This window comes from Heptranchias perlo, chromosome 2 (genome assembly GCF_035084215.1).
Source record: "Heptranchias perlo isolate sHepPer1 chromosome 2, sHepPer1.hap1, whole genome shotgun sequence".
Lineage (NCBI taxonomy): Eukaryota > Metazoa > Chordata > Chondrichthyes > Hexanchiformes > Hexanchidae > Heptranchias > Heptranchias perlo.
Window position 1 is genome coordinate 28,502,155 of NC_090326.1, and position 14,740 is coordinate 28,516,894.

Here is a 14,740-nt window from a genome sequence, read left to right on the forward strand (position 1 = left end):
GGAAAAGTCAGAGCTTTAGCCTCAATTACAGCACAGGGAGTGATTGGAGAGGCCAGCCCATAGCTTTGGTGAGTGGCCATTTGATGGTAACTTGTGAAGAAGTGCACGGTGCCCAAGGCAGTGATGGACAGTTCACCAAAACTTCCAAGAGCAGAATTCCAGAAGTGTGTAACATGCGTGGGTGATGAGATCACAAATGGAATGGCCATACTGATAACCACAACCATAATTTTGGAAAACACTGATGTAAGGCTAATAGGGCGGCAGTTTGAAGGGAAGAGAGATCAGCTTGTTTGAGGATAGTGTGAGAATTAGCAAATATGTAAGAGGAAAGATATATAGGCTAGGAGTAATAAAAACTGAAGAATGGCAAAAGACGACGGTATTATAGCCACGTTACAAGTGAGTACTGAAATCATGAGTTGTGTCGATCAGCTTTGCAAATGTTTGTCATTGGTCACTTTTGCTAAGAGTGGGAAAGGTTCTGTACCTGACTATAGCTGGTGACCTTGTGTCATTAATAGTTCACGTTTGCGTATTAAAGAACTGACCGATAAATGAAAATGTCGTATTGAGTTCTCTTAGTTGCTTCTGAGGGTGCAGGTCTTTAATTAGAGATATTAATATGTGTCTGACTTTGTCTAATTTTTGATCTGTTTCTGCTCCTTTTGTACATTGGCAGGAGATTGGTTGAAGGATTAGATTTTGTATTTTGAAGTTTTCTTTACAAGGAAATGAGAGGATAAAATTGCACTCCTGTGGAATAACATGGTGCTCTGTTTTCAGTCCTAATTTTAATGCTTTTTAAAAATTCAGTCTTGGCCTTGCTGGCAACGCCCAGATCCCGGCATTTATTGCCCACCCCTAGTTGCCCTAGAGAAGGTGGTGGTGAGCCACCGCTTTGAACCGCTGCAGTCTATGTGATGAAGGTTCTCCCACAGTGCTGTTAGGTAGGGAGTTCCAGGATTTTGACCCAGGGATGATGAAGGAACAGCCTTAACAGGCCCCTGCCTTATTAGCCTGCTTCTGTTAATTCAGTCATTTATTGCTTCAAAATAATTAATATTATTCAGTAGTTCAATTTAAGCAATTTTAATGAAAGAACACTGCAAAACACTACCAGAACACTTAAAACAAAAAATGTCGTAAAACAGAGTATTGTACAAGCTGTGCAGCGCAATGTTCAGTCATTTTGTAAAATACTATGGGCCCGATGTTAGCAGGGCGGGGGGGGCTATCGGGCACATGGGTAACGTGCCCGGTGAAATTAGTCAGCTTCCCGCGCGATTGTAGCATCCAATTCACTAATTGGATCCACTTACCTGGTCCTCCGGGTTCCCCACTGTTGATCTGCGCGGCGGGCGGACTGCGCATGCGCAGTAAGATCTGTCAGCTGGAGGCGCTCTATTTAAAGGGTCAGTCCTCCACTGACTGATGCTGCAACAAATAGCAACAATTACAGCATGGAGCAGCCCAGGGGGAAGGCTGCTCCCAGTTTACTGATGCCTCACTCCAGGTATCAATACATGGGGTGAGGAAGAGGGGGAGGACAGAGATCTTCCCCCCGGCGGGCGGGAGGAAGCGGCCTGCCTCCGCCACCAGGAAGGCCTGGCTTGAGGTGGCAGAGGAGGTCACCAGCGCAACCAACATATCGCCCACCTGCATACAGTGCAGGAGGCGCTCCAATGACCTCAGTAGGTCAGCCAAAGTGAGTACACGTCGTCTTTCCCCTACACTCCGTCTGCGACATCACCGCCCCCACCCCACATCTCCTTCAGCACTGCCAACACTACTCTGTCACATCACCCCTCATACCCACTCAAACCTCATCCTCATCTTACCTGCACCTACTCACCTCGCCAGTACTCATCCCGCCACTACCACTCAACCCAATCCTCATACAATCTCATGGCTCTATCTCATACTCACTCTCTCATGCATCTCTTTCACGGCCAGCCTCACTCAACCTGCCACTACCTGTGCTGCAGCCACAGGGCATGCATCACATATGTGCAGTAGGCAGCGTAAGGCAAACGTGTCGTGAACATGAAGGGGATACACAAGGGTGTTTGAGGGTTTGTCATGGGTGTTACTTATATTGAATTTCTGACCAACTCACATTACATATTATATTGGCACCACTACTGCCATGTCTTCGAGAATCCTGTCTGGTTTGTGCAATAATGCCCTCTCCTGAGGATCACTATGAGGACCCACAACTGATGCCACCCATTGTGTCACTGCAGAGTGGGTGTAGGTGTATTTGCAGGGCTCTTCTGCGCAGACGACTGAGAGACATCGGCGATGTCCCCGGTTGCACCCTGGAAGGATGCGGAGGAGAAGTTGTTGAGGGCAGTGGTGACTTTGACAGCGACAGGTAAGAAGATGGTGCTCGGGCCAGCCAGGAGCAGCTCGGCATGAAAGAGGCTGCAGATGTCCACGACTACATGGAGAGTGACTCTGAGCCTCCGTGTGCACTGCTGCTCAGAGAGGTCCAGGAGGCTGAGCCTCGGTCTGTGAACCCTGTGGCGAGGGTAGTGCCCTCTGCGACGCATCTGTCTCTGCGGTTGCCCTCCCTCCTGCTGTGCAGGTGGATGTGTCACAGCACTCTGTTGTGGAGCTCCACGTGTCAGAGGTGGACGACGTGGATGGCGAGGCTGGTGAGGCTGGTGATGCTGTTCACCCTCCGAGGAGGTCATGACTGCAGCTACGGCGGCCCCCATCCACAAGATGTACATCTGAGGGGGTCCGCAAGGTAGGTACATGTCTCCGGACCCCGGGGTAAGTGTGCAGGTTGGTGACTTTGACTGTCAGAAGGAAGGAGGTGGAGGCCAAACTTTGTCCCAAGTGACAGAGTGGCCTCCCGCAATGGGTGAGTGTCTCCCTCCCCCCCCCCCCCCCCCCCTCCCACCTGTCCAATGGACCTTTGCAGCTGCCACAGGCTGACAGCTGCAACACGTCCATTTGATCTGGAAGTGTTTCCCCCAGTATGGGAAACAGTCCCAGTTTGCTCTAAAATCCCACCCCTCCTCACATAATCCCTTAATCAGGTCAGTTAATGACCTGAAATACCTAAATAAATATTTTCAAGTGGCATCCCGCTGGCTTTAATTGCCTGCGGGATTCCCACCAGCCGGGGCTGAGCGCGCACGCCGGCGCGTCAGCGGGGAACCCGGAAGTGCGTGGGTTTGGGGTGTGCTCCGGTCCTGCGCCGGGATTCTCCGATTTTCGGAGCCCTCCCCGCCAGGAACAAAATGACGCCCTATGATTCTGGCTTGCCTCTCGCCAACAGTACATTCACTCAAAAAGTATTCAGTACAACAGAGAAAAGTGCCACTTTGGACATATTGGCTTAGTTTATCAGCCACTTACTCCGCAATTGCACAAAATTGGATGCCACACCCTTGGTTCCTTTACCCCTCTCTGCTTGCTGGATCTACTCTTCCTCACACTGGCATTCCCACTGCTAGGCAGGATTTGCCCACACAGCATCAACAGATTCCGCAATGGCCAGGAATGTGGACTTCTTTATTGAAGTGGACAGTGGCTTTAAACCTCTAGTCTGCTTGAGATCAGAGATTTGCTGTTTCGAAGCCTGTGTGGGATCCTTTACAGTGTTAGATGCAGCTGCTTCCTCTGATGATGGAGTGAAAGTTGGCAACAGATAGTGCTTTTAAACCATCGGCACTTTAGCGAGTGCCACAGTTCTCAACCATCTAGGTGACTTTTCTCCCTTGCAACGCCATACTTTGGTCAAAGTATGTGAATATAGTCAGTCATGTGATGTGGTCGGTAACCAGAGGACACAGATTTAAGATAATTGGCAAAAGAACCGGGGGCGGGGGGGTGGGAGATGAGCAGAAGTGTTGTTATGATCTCGAATGCACTGCCTGAAAGGGCGTTGAAAGCAGATTCAATGGTAACTTTCAAAAAGGGAATTGGATAAATACTTGAAAAGGAAAAATTTGCAGGGCTATGGATAAAGAGCAGGGGAATGGGACTAATTGGATTGCTCTGTCAAAGAGCCGGCACAGGCACGATGGGCCGAATGGCCTCCTTCTGTGCTGTATGATTCGAAGTGATGCAGCCACTCCTTAAACAGAGCACTGGTCATCAATGCCTTTTTGTTATTCCTGTATGCTATAGCCAGAGGATCAATTCCATGAAAACATCAAGGGCTTTTAGATTTCCCCATCACCTGTAACTTTCTTTCCCCTAAGTCATGCTGAGCGGTTCCTCCACCTGAGCAGTTCCTCCTCCAGCATTCTGCTTGGGTACAGTTCTTCTGTTTTAAAAAAAAAGCACCACTTTCATGAACAGTCATGATGCCTTTAGGCTCGCAAGAAGGTAAAATGTCAACTGTTTTATCATTCACCAATTGTTGTCCCTTTCTTTGAGAATGTCACTTGTCCCCTACGTGTGGGGCTGGCCTTGATTGTGCGATGCTATTTGATCCATGATGCAAAAACAAGAGTCTCTTCCAAACTCTTCAGATCCATTAGCCTTTTCCAGCAAGACGAGGTTCCTACATTACAACAGTGGCGGGGGATGGGGAGTTCATGCTAATTAATAATTTGAATTAAGCGACAAATTTTCAACGGCAGGTGTTATTGCACAGCTTGTAATCGAATTAACAGGTAACTCAAATTAAGCAACTTCAAATTAAGAGGTATAGACTTTATTGTCTATTGTTTAACATGAAGCTGCTGTCCGCACCCCTTCCCCCAGTCACTTAGGAGCTAAATGAGGTGTGAGGCTGTTTTTCCAAGGTTCCCCGATACCTAGACAGCTGATGAATATTCCAGCTGGGGCACTGTATTAGCACAGACCCGAAATGTGAGACTGTAAATGTAGCCTGCAGTTCAAGGCCTTGCTGTGAACTCTGGCTAATCGCAAGATTCCTTGGTGACATTACTGCTGCACAGTGGTTCTTCACATTCTGGTTATCAATGGGCTCTTAATCGGTTATGTTCAAAGTTTCCAAAGTTTAAATTTTGTTCTTGATTGATTTGAGTATGGAAGATATTTAAATCCCACTTCTCATCTGTCTGGTATTTGGACTTTCAAACAGTACTTCATTCAATGCTTTAAAAATATATATAAACAGCTTAATGGTGACGATATCATTGACTTTCCTGTAATGGGGTGTCATGTGGTGTCACTGAATTTTGTTCCAGGCTTGGAGCCTTGCTCTACTGAAAATCCTCGAGTACAATACATGTGCTGTACTTTTGAAATAATAACCAAGCTACCCTCCATATTGGTGTGCAGTTGACATGTAATTCATTCTTAAGTTTGAACTGAAAATAAAAACTTAAACCCTGAAAGCCATTCAAGAGTATTTTAATTCCTTTTGTTTTGATGAATTTATGTAGAACGGGGGTTAACTTTCCATATTTTAAAAGAACACTTCTGTTGTATATGGTATGATGCTTTGCAGTGGTGTGTGCAGTCCTGCATCTTGGGGTATGTTAATATATTAAAAATCATGTTTGCATGCAGTTCTTGTTAGGAATTTACAATAGCAAAAACTATGTCTTCAGTGCCACCACTGGCGGGAGGGTACAATAACACCATGATGTTTACATAGGCAGTTTCTGTTGTAAAATTTGTAATGGATTATATTAAAAATATGACTTCAATATGGGGACTCAATTACATCTGCATACCCTGGTCCAATTATCCACTGAACAGCACCCTATATTGTGCTCCTCTTTCCCCATTTCCCATCCTTACTGTCACCCATCCCCCATCTCTCCTCTTCCCTTCTCCCTACCCTCTTCTTATTCCCTCCCCTTTCCATCTCCATTTTTCACTCCATCCCTCCTCCCCCTTCTCCATTCCCATCCCCCAGGTAACTGTGCAACATGAAACCTGAGACAGCATCCATTGCCATGGAGATTGAACTGCTGCGGCTCCACTAGCAGTCTTTTGGCAGCCCTCTTCCCCCAACCAGCTGAATTGATTTTTCCATCAGCAGCATCCTGCGCAAGATGATTTTCTGACCCTTGACTACCTCCCTATTCTCCTCCCCCTCTCCACTCTCTTGTTCCCATCCCTTTGTCCCCACTCCTGCCCTCCTCATTCATCTTCCTGCTCATAGAACCATAGAAAAGGTACAGCACAGAAGGGGGCCATTCGGCCCATCGTGTCCACGCCGGCTCGAAGAACAACCAGGTGCCCATTCTAATCCCACCTTCCATCACCCGGCCCATAGCCCTGCAGCTTACAGCACTTTAGGTGCAGGTCCAGGTACTTTTTAAAAGAGTTGAGGGTCCCTGCCTCTACCACCAATTCGGGTAGCAAATTCCATACACCCACCACCCTCTGGGTAAAAAATTTTTTCTTCATGGCCCCTCTAATCCTTCCGCCAATCAGTTTAAATCTATGTCCTCTAGTTCTTGAACTCTCCGCTAGGGGAAACAGGTACTTCCTGTCCACTCTATCTGGGCCCCTTATAATTTTGTACACCTCAATCAAGTCTCCCCTCAGCCTCCTCTGCTCCAAGGAAAACAACCCCAGCCTATCCAATCTCTCCTCGTAGCTGCAATTTTCAAGCCCTGGCAACATTCTTGTAAATCTTCTTTGCACTCTCTCCAGAGCAATTACGTCCTTCCTGTAATGTGGTGACCAGAACTGCGCACAATACTCCAGCTGTGGCCTTACCAGCGTTTTATACAGTTCCATCATTACATCCCTGCTTTTGTGTTCTATACCTCGGCTAATAACGGAGAGCATTCTGTATGCCTTCTTCACAACCTTATCTACATGTACTGCCACCTTCAGGGACCTGTGCACGTGTACTCCAAGGTCTCTCACTTCCTCTACCCCTCTCGATATATTCCCGTTTACTGTGTATTCCCTTTTACTGTTTGCCCTCCCTAAGCGCATTACCTCACACTTCTCCGGGTTGAACTCCATTTGCCACTTTTCTGCCCACTCTACCAACCCATTGATATCTTGGAGTCTACAGCTATCCTCTTCACTATCAACTACATGGCCAATTTTTGTGTCGTCTGCAAATTTGCCAATCATGCCCCCTACATTCAAGTTCAAATCATTAATATATACCATAAATAGCAAGGGACCCAACACTGAGCTGTGTGGCACACTATTGGAAACGGATTTCCATTCGCAAAGACATCCATCGACTTTTACCCTTTGTTTCCTGTTACTGAGCCAATTTTGGATCCAATTCGCCACATTTCCCTGTATCCCATGGGCTTTTACCTTTCTGACCAATCTGCCATGTGGGACCTTGTCAAATGCCTTACTAAAGTCCATGTAGAAAACATCCACTGCACTACCCTCATCAATCCTCCTTGTCACTTCCTCAAAGAATTTAATCAGATTTGTAAGGCATGACCTTCCCTGAACAAATCCATGCTGACTATCCCTGATTAAACCATGCCTTTCCAAGTGACAGTTTATCCTCTCTCTCAGTATTGATTCTAATAGTTTGCCCACCACCGAGGTAAGACTGACCAGCCTATAATTGTTGACCTTTCCCTCGTACCCTTTTTAAACAATGATACTATGTTTGCAGTCTTCCAATCCTCCGGTACCTCCCCTGTATCTAGTGAGGATTGGAAAATGATCCTCAGAGCATCCGCTATTTCCTCCCTGGCTTCCTTCAATAGCCTAGGAAACAATTCATCCGGCCCTGGTGACTTATCAATTTTCAAGGATTCCAGTCCCTCGAGTACTTCCTCTCGTTATGTTTACCTTATCCAATATTTCACACCTCTCCACTTTAACTACTATGTCCGGATCATCCCTTTCCTTTGTCAATATGGAGACAAAATATTCATTTAAAAACCCTACCCACATCCTCTGCTTCTACACACAAGTTACCCTTATCATCCCTGATAGGTCCCACCTTTTCCTTAACTATCTTCTTGTTCTTAATGCACTGATAAAACATCTTTGGGTTTTCTTTAATTTTACTAGCTAATATTTTTTCATGCCATCTCTTTGCTTTCCTTATTTCCTTTTTTACGTCATCCCTGTACTTTGTATACTCCTCTAGGCTTTCTGCAGTATTTAGTTTTCTGTGACAGTCATAAGCTTTCTTTCTCTGCTTTATCTTGCCCTGTATACTTCTAGACAACCAGGGGGCTCTAAATTTGGCAGTGCCACCCTTTTTCTTTGAGGGGATGTGTCTGCATTGTACCTGTAGAATTTCACTTTTTAATGCCTCCCACTGGCTTGTCACTGATTTCTCCTCAAGTAGTTGTGTCCAGTCCACTTCTGCCAAATCACCTCTTAGTTCTGTAAAATTTGCCTTCTCCCAATTTAAAACGTTTACTCCTGATTTAACTCTGTCCTTTTCCATAATAATGCTAAAACTAACTGAATTGTGGTCACTATCCCCAATATGGTCACCCACTGTCACTTCACCCACTTGCCCATCTTCATTTCCCAGGATTAAATCTAGAATTGCATCCCCTCTTGTTGGGCTTGTCACATACTGGCTAAAAAAGTTCCCCTGGACACCGATCAAGAATTTTGCGCCCTCTGTTCCCCTCACACTGCCTCTCTCTCCTCCTCTGCCATCCTTTCCCTCCTCCCCTTCCTCTCCCTCCCCTCCCTGCTTCCTCCCCCCCCCCCCACCCCCCCACATTAGTTTCATTTTCCCAACCCACTAACCTTGCTTGATGTGAAAAATTCAAAATTGGTCTTGTGGCCTAGCACATAGGAAGACAAGTGTTTGACTAGTATATAATATGTATGGTGAGGTGTATATTTGGCCTTAGCAATGGAGATGGTGATAGAGTTGGTAAAATACAGAGTGATATTGAAGCTGTAAAAACTGAGAAAAATGTGCTGACTTTCATGAACATTATTAACATCCTGGTGGCTCAGTGGTTTATGCACCATCCCAGCGTGATACTAAGCCATACAGACCAGGAAGGTACTAGGTTCTATCCCTGATTTGTGCTGAGTCAGCTGGTCTTGGCTGGGTCAGTGGTTGGCAAGGGAGCTAATGTTGGCCTCAGCATCCCTGAGCTAAGGAAGGGAAAAATCAAACCAGTTTCTGCTGCTGGTGACCCGCTGGAATGAGTGTGTGTAACTCGCCTCCAATTCTGGCCTCTTCTTCATCCCCACTTCGTTCACCCCACCATTGGCTGTGCCTTCTGTCATATAGACCTGAGCCTCTCTAAACTTTTCTGCCTCTCCACCTCTCCTCCTTTAAGACTCTCCTTAAAACCTACCTCTTTGACCAAGCTTGTGGTTACCCATCGTAATGTCTCCTTCATTGGCTTGGTGTCAGTTTTCTTCTTCTGATAAAGCTCATATGAAGCACCTTGAGACATTTTACTAGGTTAAAAGTGCTATATAAATGCACATTTTGTTATATGTCTGGATACATGAAGAATGGTCACCTGGATGAGAAAAAGAAAGACTTGGATTTATATAGCGCCTTTCACGACCTCAGGATGTCCCAAAGCGCTTTTCAGCCAATTAAGTACTTTTGAAATGTCGTCACCGTTGTAATGTAGGCAACGCGGCAGCCAATTCGAACACAGCGAGGTCCCACAAACAGCAATGTGATAGTGACCAGATAATCTGGTTGAGGGATAAATATTGGTCAGGACACTGGGGAGAACTCCTCTGCTTTTCTTTGAAATGGTGCCACGGGATCTTTTACATCCACTTGAGAGAGCAGACATGGTTTAACGCCTCATCCGAAAGACGGCACCTCCGACATTGCAGCATTCCCTTAATACTGCACTGGAGTGTCAGCCTAGATTTTGTGCTCAAGTCTCTGGAGTGGGACTTGAACTCACAACTTTCTGACTCAGAGGCGAGAGTTCTACCAACTGAGGCACGGCTGAAGTACCAGAGGGCTCGTCCTGTCCATGGAACTGTGTGCTAGAACCAACACTTGCAAGAGAGGCGAGGAAATTGAGAACATTTCTTTCAGAAAATGCAGGAGCTTTTAGTATTCTCTTTGTACATGTCCAATATGGTGATAATTTTAGTACATTTATGTTTCTTGTTTCTTAGGTATTCATTTGTAGCAGCAATGGGCTATCTCGCATTGTGCCAGATTAGCAGAGTATATATCTTTAATTATGGACTGTTGGCCACAGATTTCTCCGGGTGAGTTCTTTTTCAGACATTTCTCAGTTGTAATTAAGTTTTTGAATTGAAAGGAAATCTTTTAAAAGGCAACATTAAGAGGGCGTAAGGATTGTAATTATTGACTTGGGTCAGCACCATGAAATTAACTTTTTCTCTCTGTTTTAGAGTCAATTAAAAGGTACTTTTAAGAAGTTAAATATCAGCAAACTCCGATATTTTCTTTTGTGGGATATACGTCCCGTGATCCAATTTGTCGTTGTGGAGTTTTGTTTTTCCTATTGACCTTGTGGAGTGCTTTCCTTGTGACTGGTCATCAAAGCCTGAGGAGAACAGATGTTTGCTCGATTTTGTATTACAGCACTACCCGGGGCAGTGGCCCTGACATCAGTGACTGGCAGTGTTATAATGTGAAGGGGCAGCAGGGCTGCAGTGGAGTGGACAATTACCTCAGGTCGTTTTCCTGGGCTCTTCCAGAGGCCATGACAAATGTCAATAGTTGGTGGCGGGTGCCATTTGCTTTTACAGGTCACCCGCTGGCCTGTGGGGGATCTTTGGCCAGAAATAAAAGTCTCCATTCGTGACTTTTAAAGAATTGCACACTTGCAATTGTTTCTGCTATCACTGGTGCTGTGGAATCAGTACCTCAATGTAAATGTTGGGTGGATTTCACAGCAACTGAAGCTCCAACACCTTCTATTCGAAGTGTTTATGTAATACAAAGGGAGCATTCTTAGGTCGATATTTGTCCTATTGACATCAATTGCTTGAATGCAGATGCTCTATTACTATGGATGTAGCTACATTACAGAGGGATCCCCATTCTCTGTCATCCCAAAGTTAAACAGACCATTCTTGTTCCTTTTAGGTCCGCACAGCTTCCGACTGTTGTTTTGATTTTCATCAGCCAGTAAGAAATTTCGAAATGACAAAATATCTGGTTTCTTTGTCTTTTGATTCCCCCTCCCCTCTCCGCCCCCCCCCCCCCCAACCCCATTCCGCCTAAAAGAATTCAACAAAACACCAAATCTGCAAGTCGTAGGCCCTTCTGAGTGTGGGGAAAGTTTGAGTGTTGATTAACAAAGGAGACTGATTCATGGTATCTGTTTCTAATGTCCCATTCGTTCTTTCAAAGGTTCAAAGTTTATTTTAATGTTAATTGGGACAACTAACACCAGGGGAATTCAAAGTGGGGCTTCCTCTGTTTCTGGCTTGCTCACATCCTCTTTCCCCATGCAACATGCCATTCCCTCAAATGGAGGCAATCTGTTCTCGTGCCTCTACCCCCGCTACTTTTGGCTATACACAAGGTATGTGAATAGTGTGGGTTGACTAGCCGGTCAATATTTCCTTTAGAGGAACTTCCTAGCCTCCATTAGGTACTCTCTTCAAACCCCTTTGATTCTCTAATTCTGAACAGCTCCAGCTGAGAATGAGAACTTGCCCTGTGAGGAACAAAATGACTGGTCTACTGCTCTGTGCTGCAAGATGTCAACACGCTAGTTCACTGCACCTCCATAGTCCTATAAATTGACCTAATTTTTATCTGCGTTGGTCAACTGGATTATAACCGCTGTCAGCAGGATTCTAATCCATAGGGAAATCTCATTAGAATGGTTTGTAACAATCTTGCAAATAGTTACTTTGCTAATTCTTTCCTGTTTGATTTTAAGAGGATTTTTTTGTATACATTTATATAGTGCCTTTAACAAAGAAAGGGTTTTTACTGGGGGTGGGGAGGGAGAGAGAGTAAGGGAAAAACAGATAAGTGAATAGATGCTGAACAATGGAGAGAGGTGAGGAAGGTTGACCTAACATTAAAAAAATACGTAGTATGACATATAACTTAAGCATTACCTCTATTTTTGTAGGATGAAAACTTGAATATATTTAACTAATAGCTTATGAAACAGTGGCTCTGTCAAAAATGTTCAGGATTTAGGCCACTTGACGTTATACTGTCCTAGGATCTCAGATTGGGCTGCAACGTTTGGCTCAATCACAAATATAAGAAATAGGAGCAGGAGTAGGCCATATGGCCGCTCAAGCCTGCTCTGCCATTCAGTAAGATCATGGCTGATCTTCTACCTCAACTGTATCTGTAATAAATAAATTATAGTTTAACATTTTCCTGTTTACTCATCTCAACTTTAACGAGTGTGAGCGGTCAGTGATATCATGTGATGTGCGCATTCCGGTTATCGTTCAGCTTTATACTGGCGCTAAATTGATATTGAGCTCTAAGCATACCCCTGAAGAGCCCCTCTTCGAAAGGGCTTTCATACCTGTGTCATGTAAGTTGGATGCTATTCTGTCTTCAGAAAACACGCAGGGAGAGGTACCAGTTTAGAGAACACTTGTGGTGCATGCATTTAGTGCTGTTATCCTGCATTACTCTCCAGTTTGCTGCGATGCCAGTAAATTTTCTGCTGGTTTAACAATGTCTAATGGGATATTTGTACTACTTTATGGAACAAGAAAATAAAAGGCATGTTTTGCACCATTGTAGGTATCCTAGTGCAGAATTAAAAGTGAGTAATACCATTAATTTTGCACCATTGTAGGTAACCTAATCTAGAATTAAAATTACATAATACTACCTCTTAAGGGTAGTCTTGGTTACTTCAATTGGGTTGAGGTAACACTGCATGTACTGAAATTGGCTTCCCCCTCGCCCAGCCAAATATTTCCCATGTTTTCCTGGACGGCACTAATTTGCGCTGGGGGATAGTTTATGTCCGTGCCAGCCATTCCCAATTACCTCAGCCCAGTGGCTGTTCTTCATGTGTGAACCAAGTTGGTGAGTGCTAGCAGGCCATTTGGCTGTGCGATGCATTGCATCCAAACCCATACTCAGCGTCCTTACGCATGCACTTTCCAGCTGGAATCACTGGTCAGCGAATAGGAGTTGGGACCCTGGCTGATTTTCTTTTTTTTTAATAAACATATTTAGATCTTCCCCCTAGCCCTGTGGCACTGGGGCCAGTTGGTGCAGTGTTCTGCTCTCCTGCCTGAGATCAACTAACTCTGCGAAGACCACAAATCCAATCTGGGACCTTTGTGAATCCCACTTTGGCAGTTTGAGAATTTGAATTCAGTTTAAAAATTCTGGAAATGAATAAATTGGTAAAAGTGACCATGAAGCTGTTGAATTGTCATTAAAAACTCAACTGGTTCACTAACGTCCGCTTAGGGAAGGAAGCCTGCTGTCCTTACCCGGCCTGGCTTGTACGCGACTCCAGTCCTGCAACAATGTGGTTGACTCTTAACTGCCCTCTGAAGTGGCCTAGCAAGCCACTCAGTTGTATCAAAACCGCTACCAGTGGTTCAAGGAGAAGGCCCACCGCCACCTTCACATGGCAACGAGGAATAGGCAATGAATGGGGGCCTTTCCAGCGATGCCCAGATCCAGAGAATGGACCAAAAAAAAATGACTCAGTTCCACACTTGGTGCATATACCAACTGAACTGATGTGGGAACTGAAGTGCCTTTGACACAGGTGTGACAATATTCTCTCTGTGGCACCTGTACTAAAGTTACAGTACTTTTTGTTTGGGAGCTGAGTTTATTTATTGAATGTAATCTCTCCCAAGTCCATTGTTCTCAGTGATGATAGTTAACAATTGGAGATTTGTTCTTCTTAAGTGGTTATGAATTAGTTTTGATTGGGCATTGGTTTCATCCAAAATGCTCATTTAATGTCAGCTGAATATAACAGTGATGTTCATTGGTTGCTAACCTTTTAAATGCTGCTATATGGACGAAAGGGAATATAATGGTGAAAATGAGCACCGACCTTTGAATAATCCATTTCTGTTATGCTTTCTTTTTTTAATGAACAGAAATGTTTGTGTGTGCCTTTAATGAACAAAATTGCACAGATTTTTTTGAACTATATTTTCAAGGAGTGGCACACACAGGATAGGAGTGAGACCATGTAATTCCATTGTGTAACCTATCATTTATCCAAGACATGGGCAGGTTCCTGGATAATGTAGTTAAGAACATAAGAACATAAGAAATTGGAGCAGGAGTAGGCCAATCGGCCCCTCGAGCCTGCTCCGCCATTCAATAAGATCATGGCTGATCTGATCCCAACCACAAATCTAAAGAACACAAGAAGTCGGAGCAGGACCCGGCCACATAGCCCCTGGGCCCTCTCCGCCACCCACAGGGCATTGACCGATCCGAACTCAGCTTCATGTCCAATTTCCTGCCCGCTCCCCATAACCCCTAATTCCCTTTACTTCTAGGAAACTGTCTATTTCTGTTTTAAATTTATCTAATGATGTAGCTTCCACAGCTTCCTGGGGCAGCAAATTCCACAGACCTACCACCCTCTGAGTGAAGAAGTTTCTCCTCATCTCAGTTTTGAAAGAGCAGCCCCTTATTCTAAGATTATGCCCCCTAGTTCTAGTTTCACCCATCTTTGGGAACATCCTTACTGCATCCACCCGATCAAGACCCTTCACAATCTTATATGTTTCAATAAGATCGCCTCTCATTCTTCTGAACTCCAATGAGTAGAGTCCCAATCTACTCAACCTCTCCTCATATGTCCACCCCCTCATCCCCGGGATTAACCGAGTGAACCTTCTTTGTACTGCCTCGAGAGCAAGTATGTCTTTTCTTAAGTATGGACACCAAAACTGT

The 14,740-nt window shown here is 44.9% G+C and overlaps 1 protein-coding gene across 2 annotated transcripts in view; it reads left to right on the plus strand.

Annotated features, from left to right (window-relative positions):
- Positions 1-14,740, plus strand: part of mboat1 (membrane bound O-acyltransferase domain containing 1) — a 97,248-nt gene that overhangs the window by 23,265 nt on the left and 59,243 nt on the right. For both annotated transcript variants that reach the window (XM_068001639.1, XM_068001638.1), the window contains exon 4: positions 10,012-10,107. In XM_068001639.1, the coding sequence (XP_067857740.1) occupies positions 10,012-10,107 (96 nt within the window). The remainder of the gene's footprint in view (positions 1-10,011; positions 10,108-14,740) is intronic.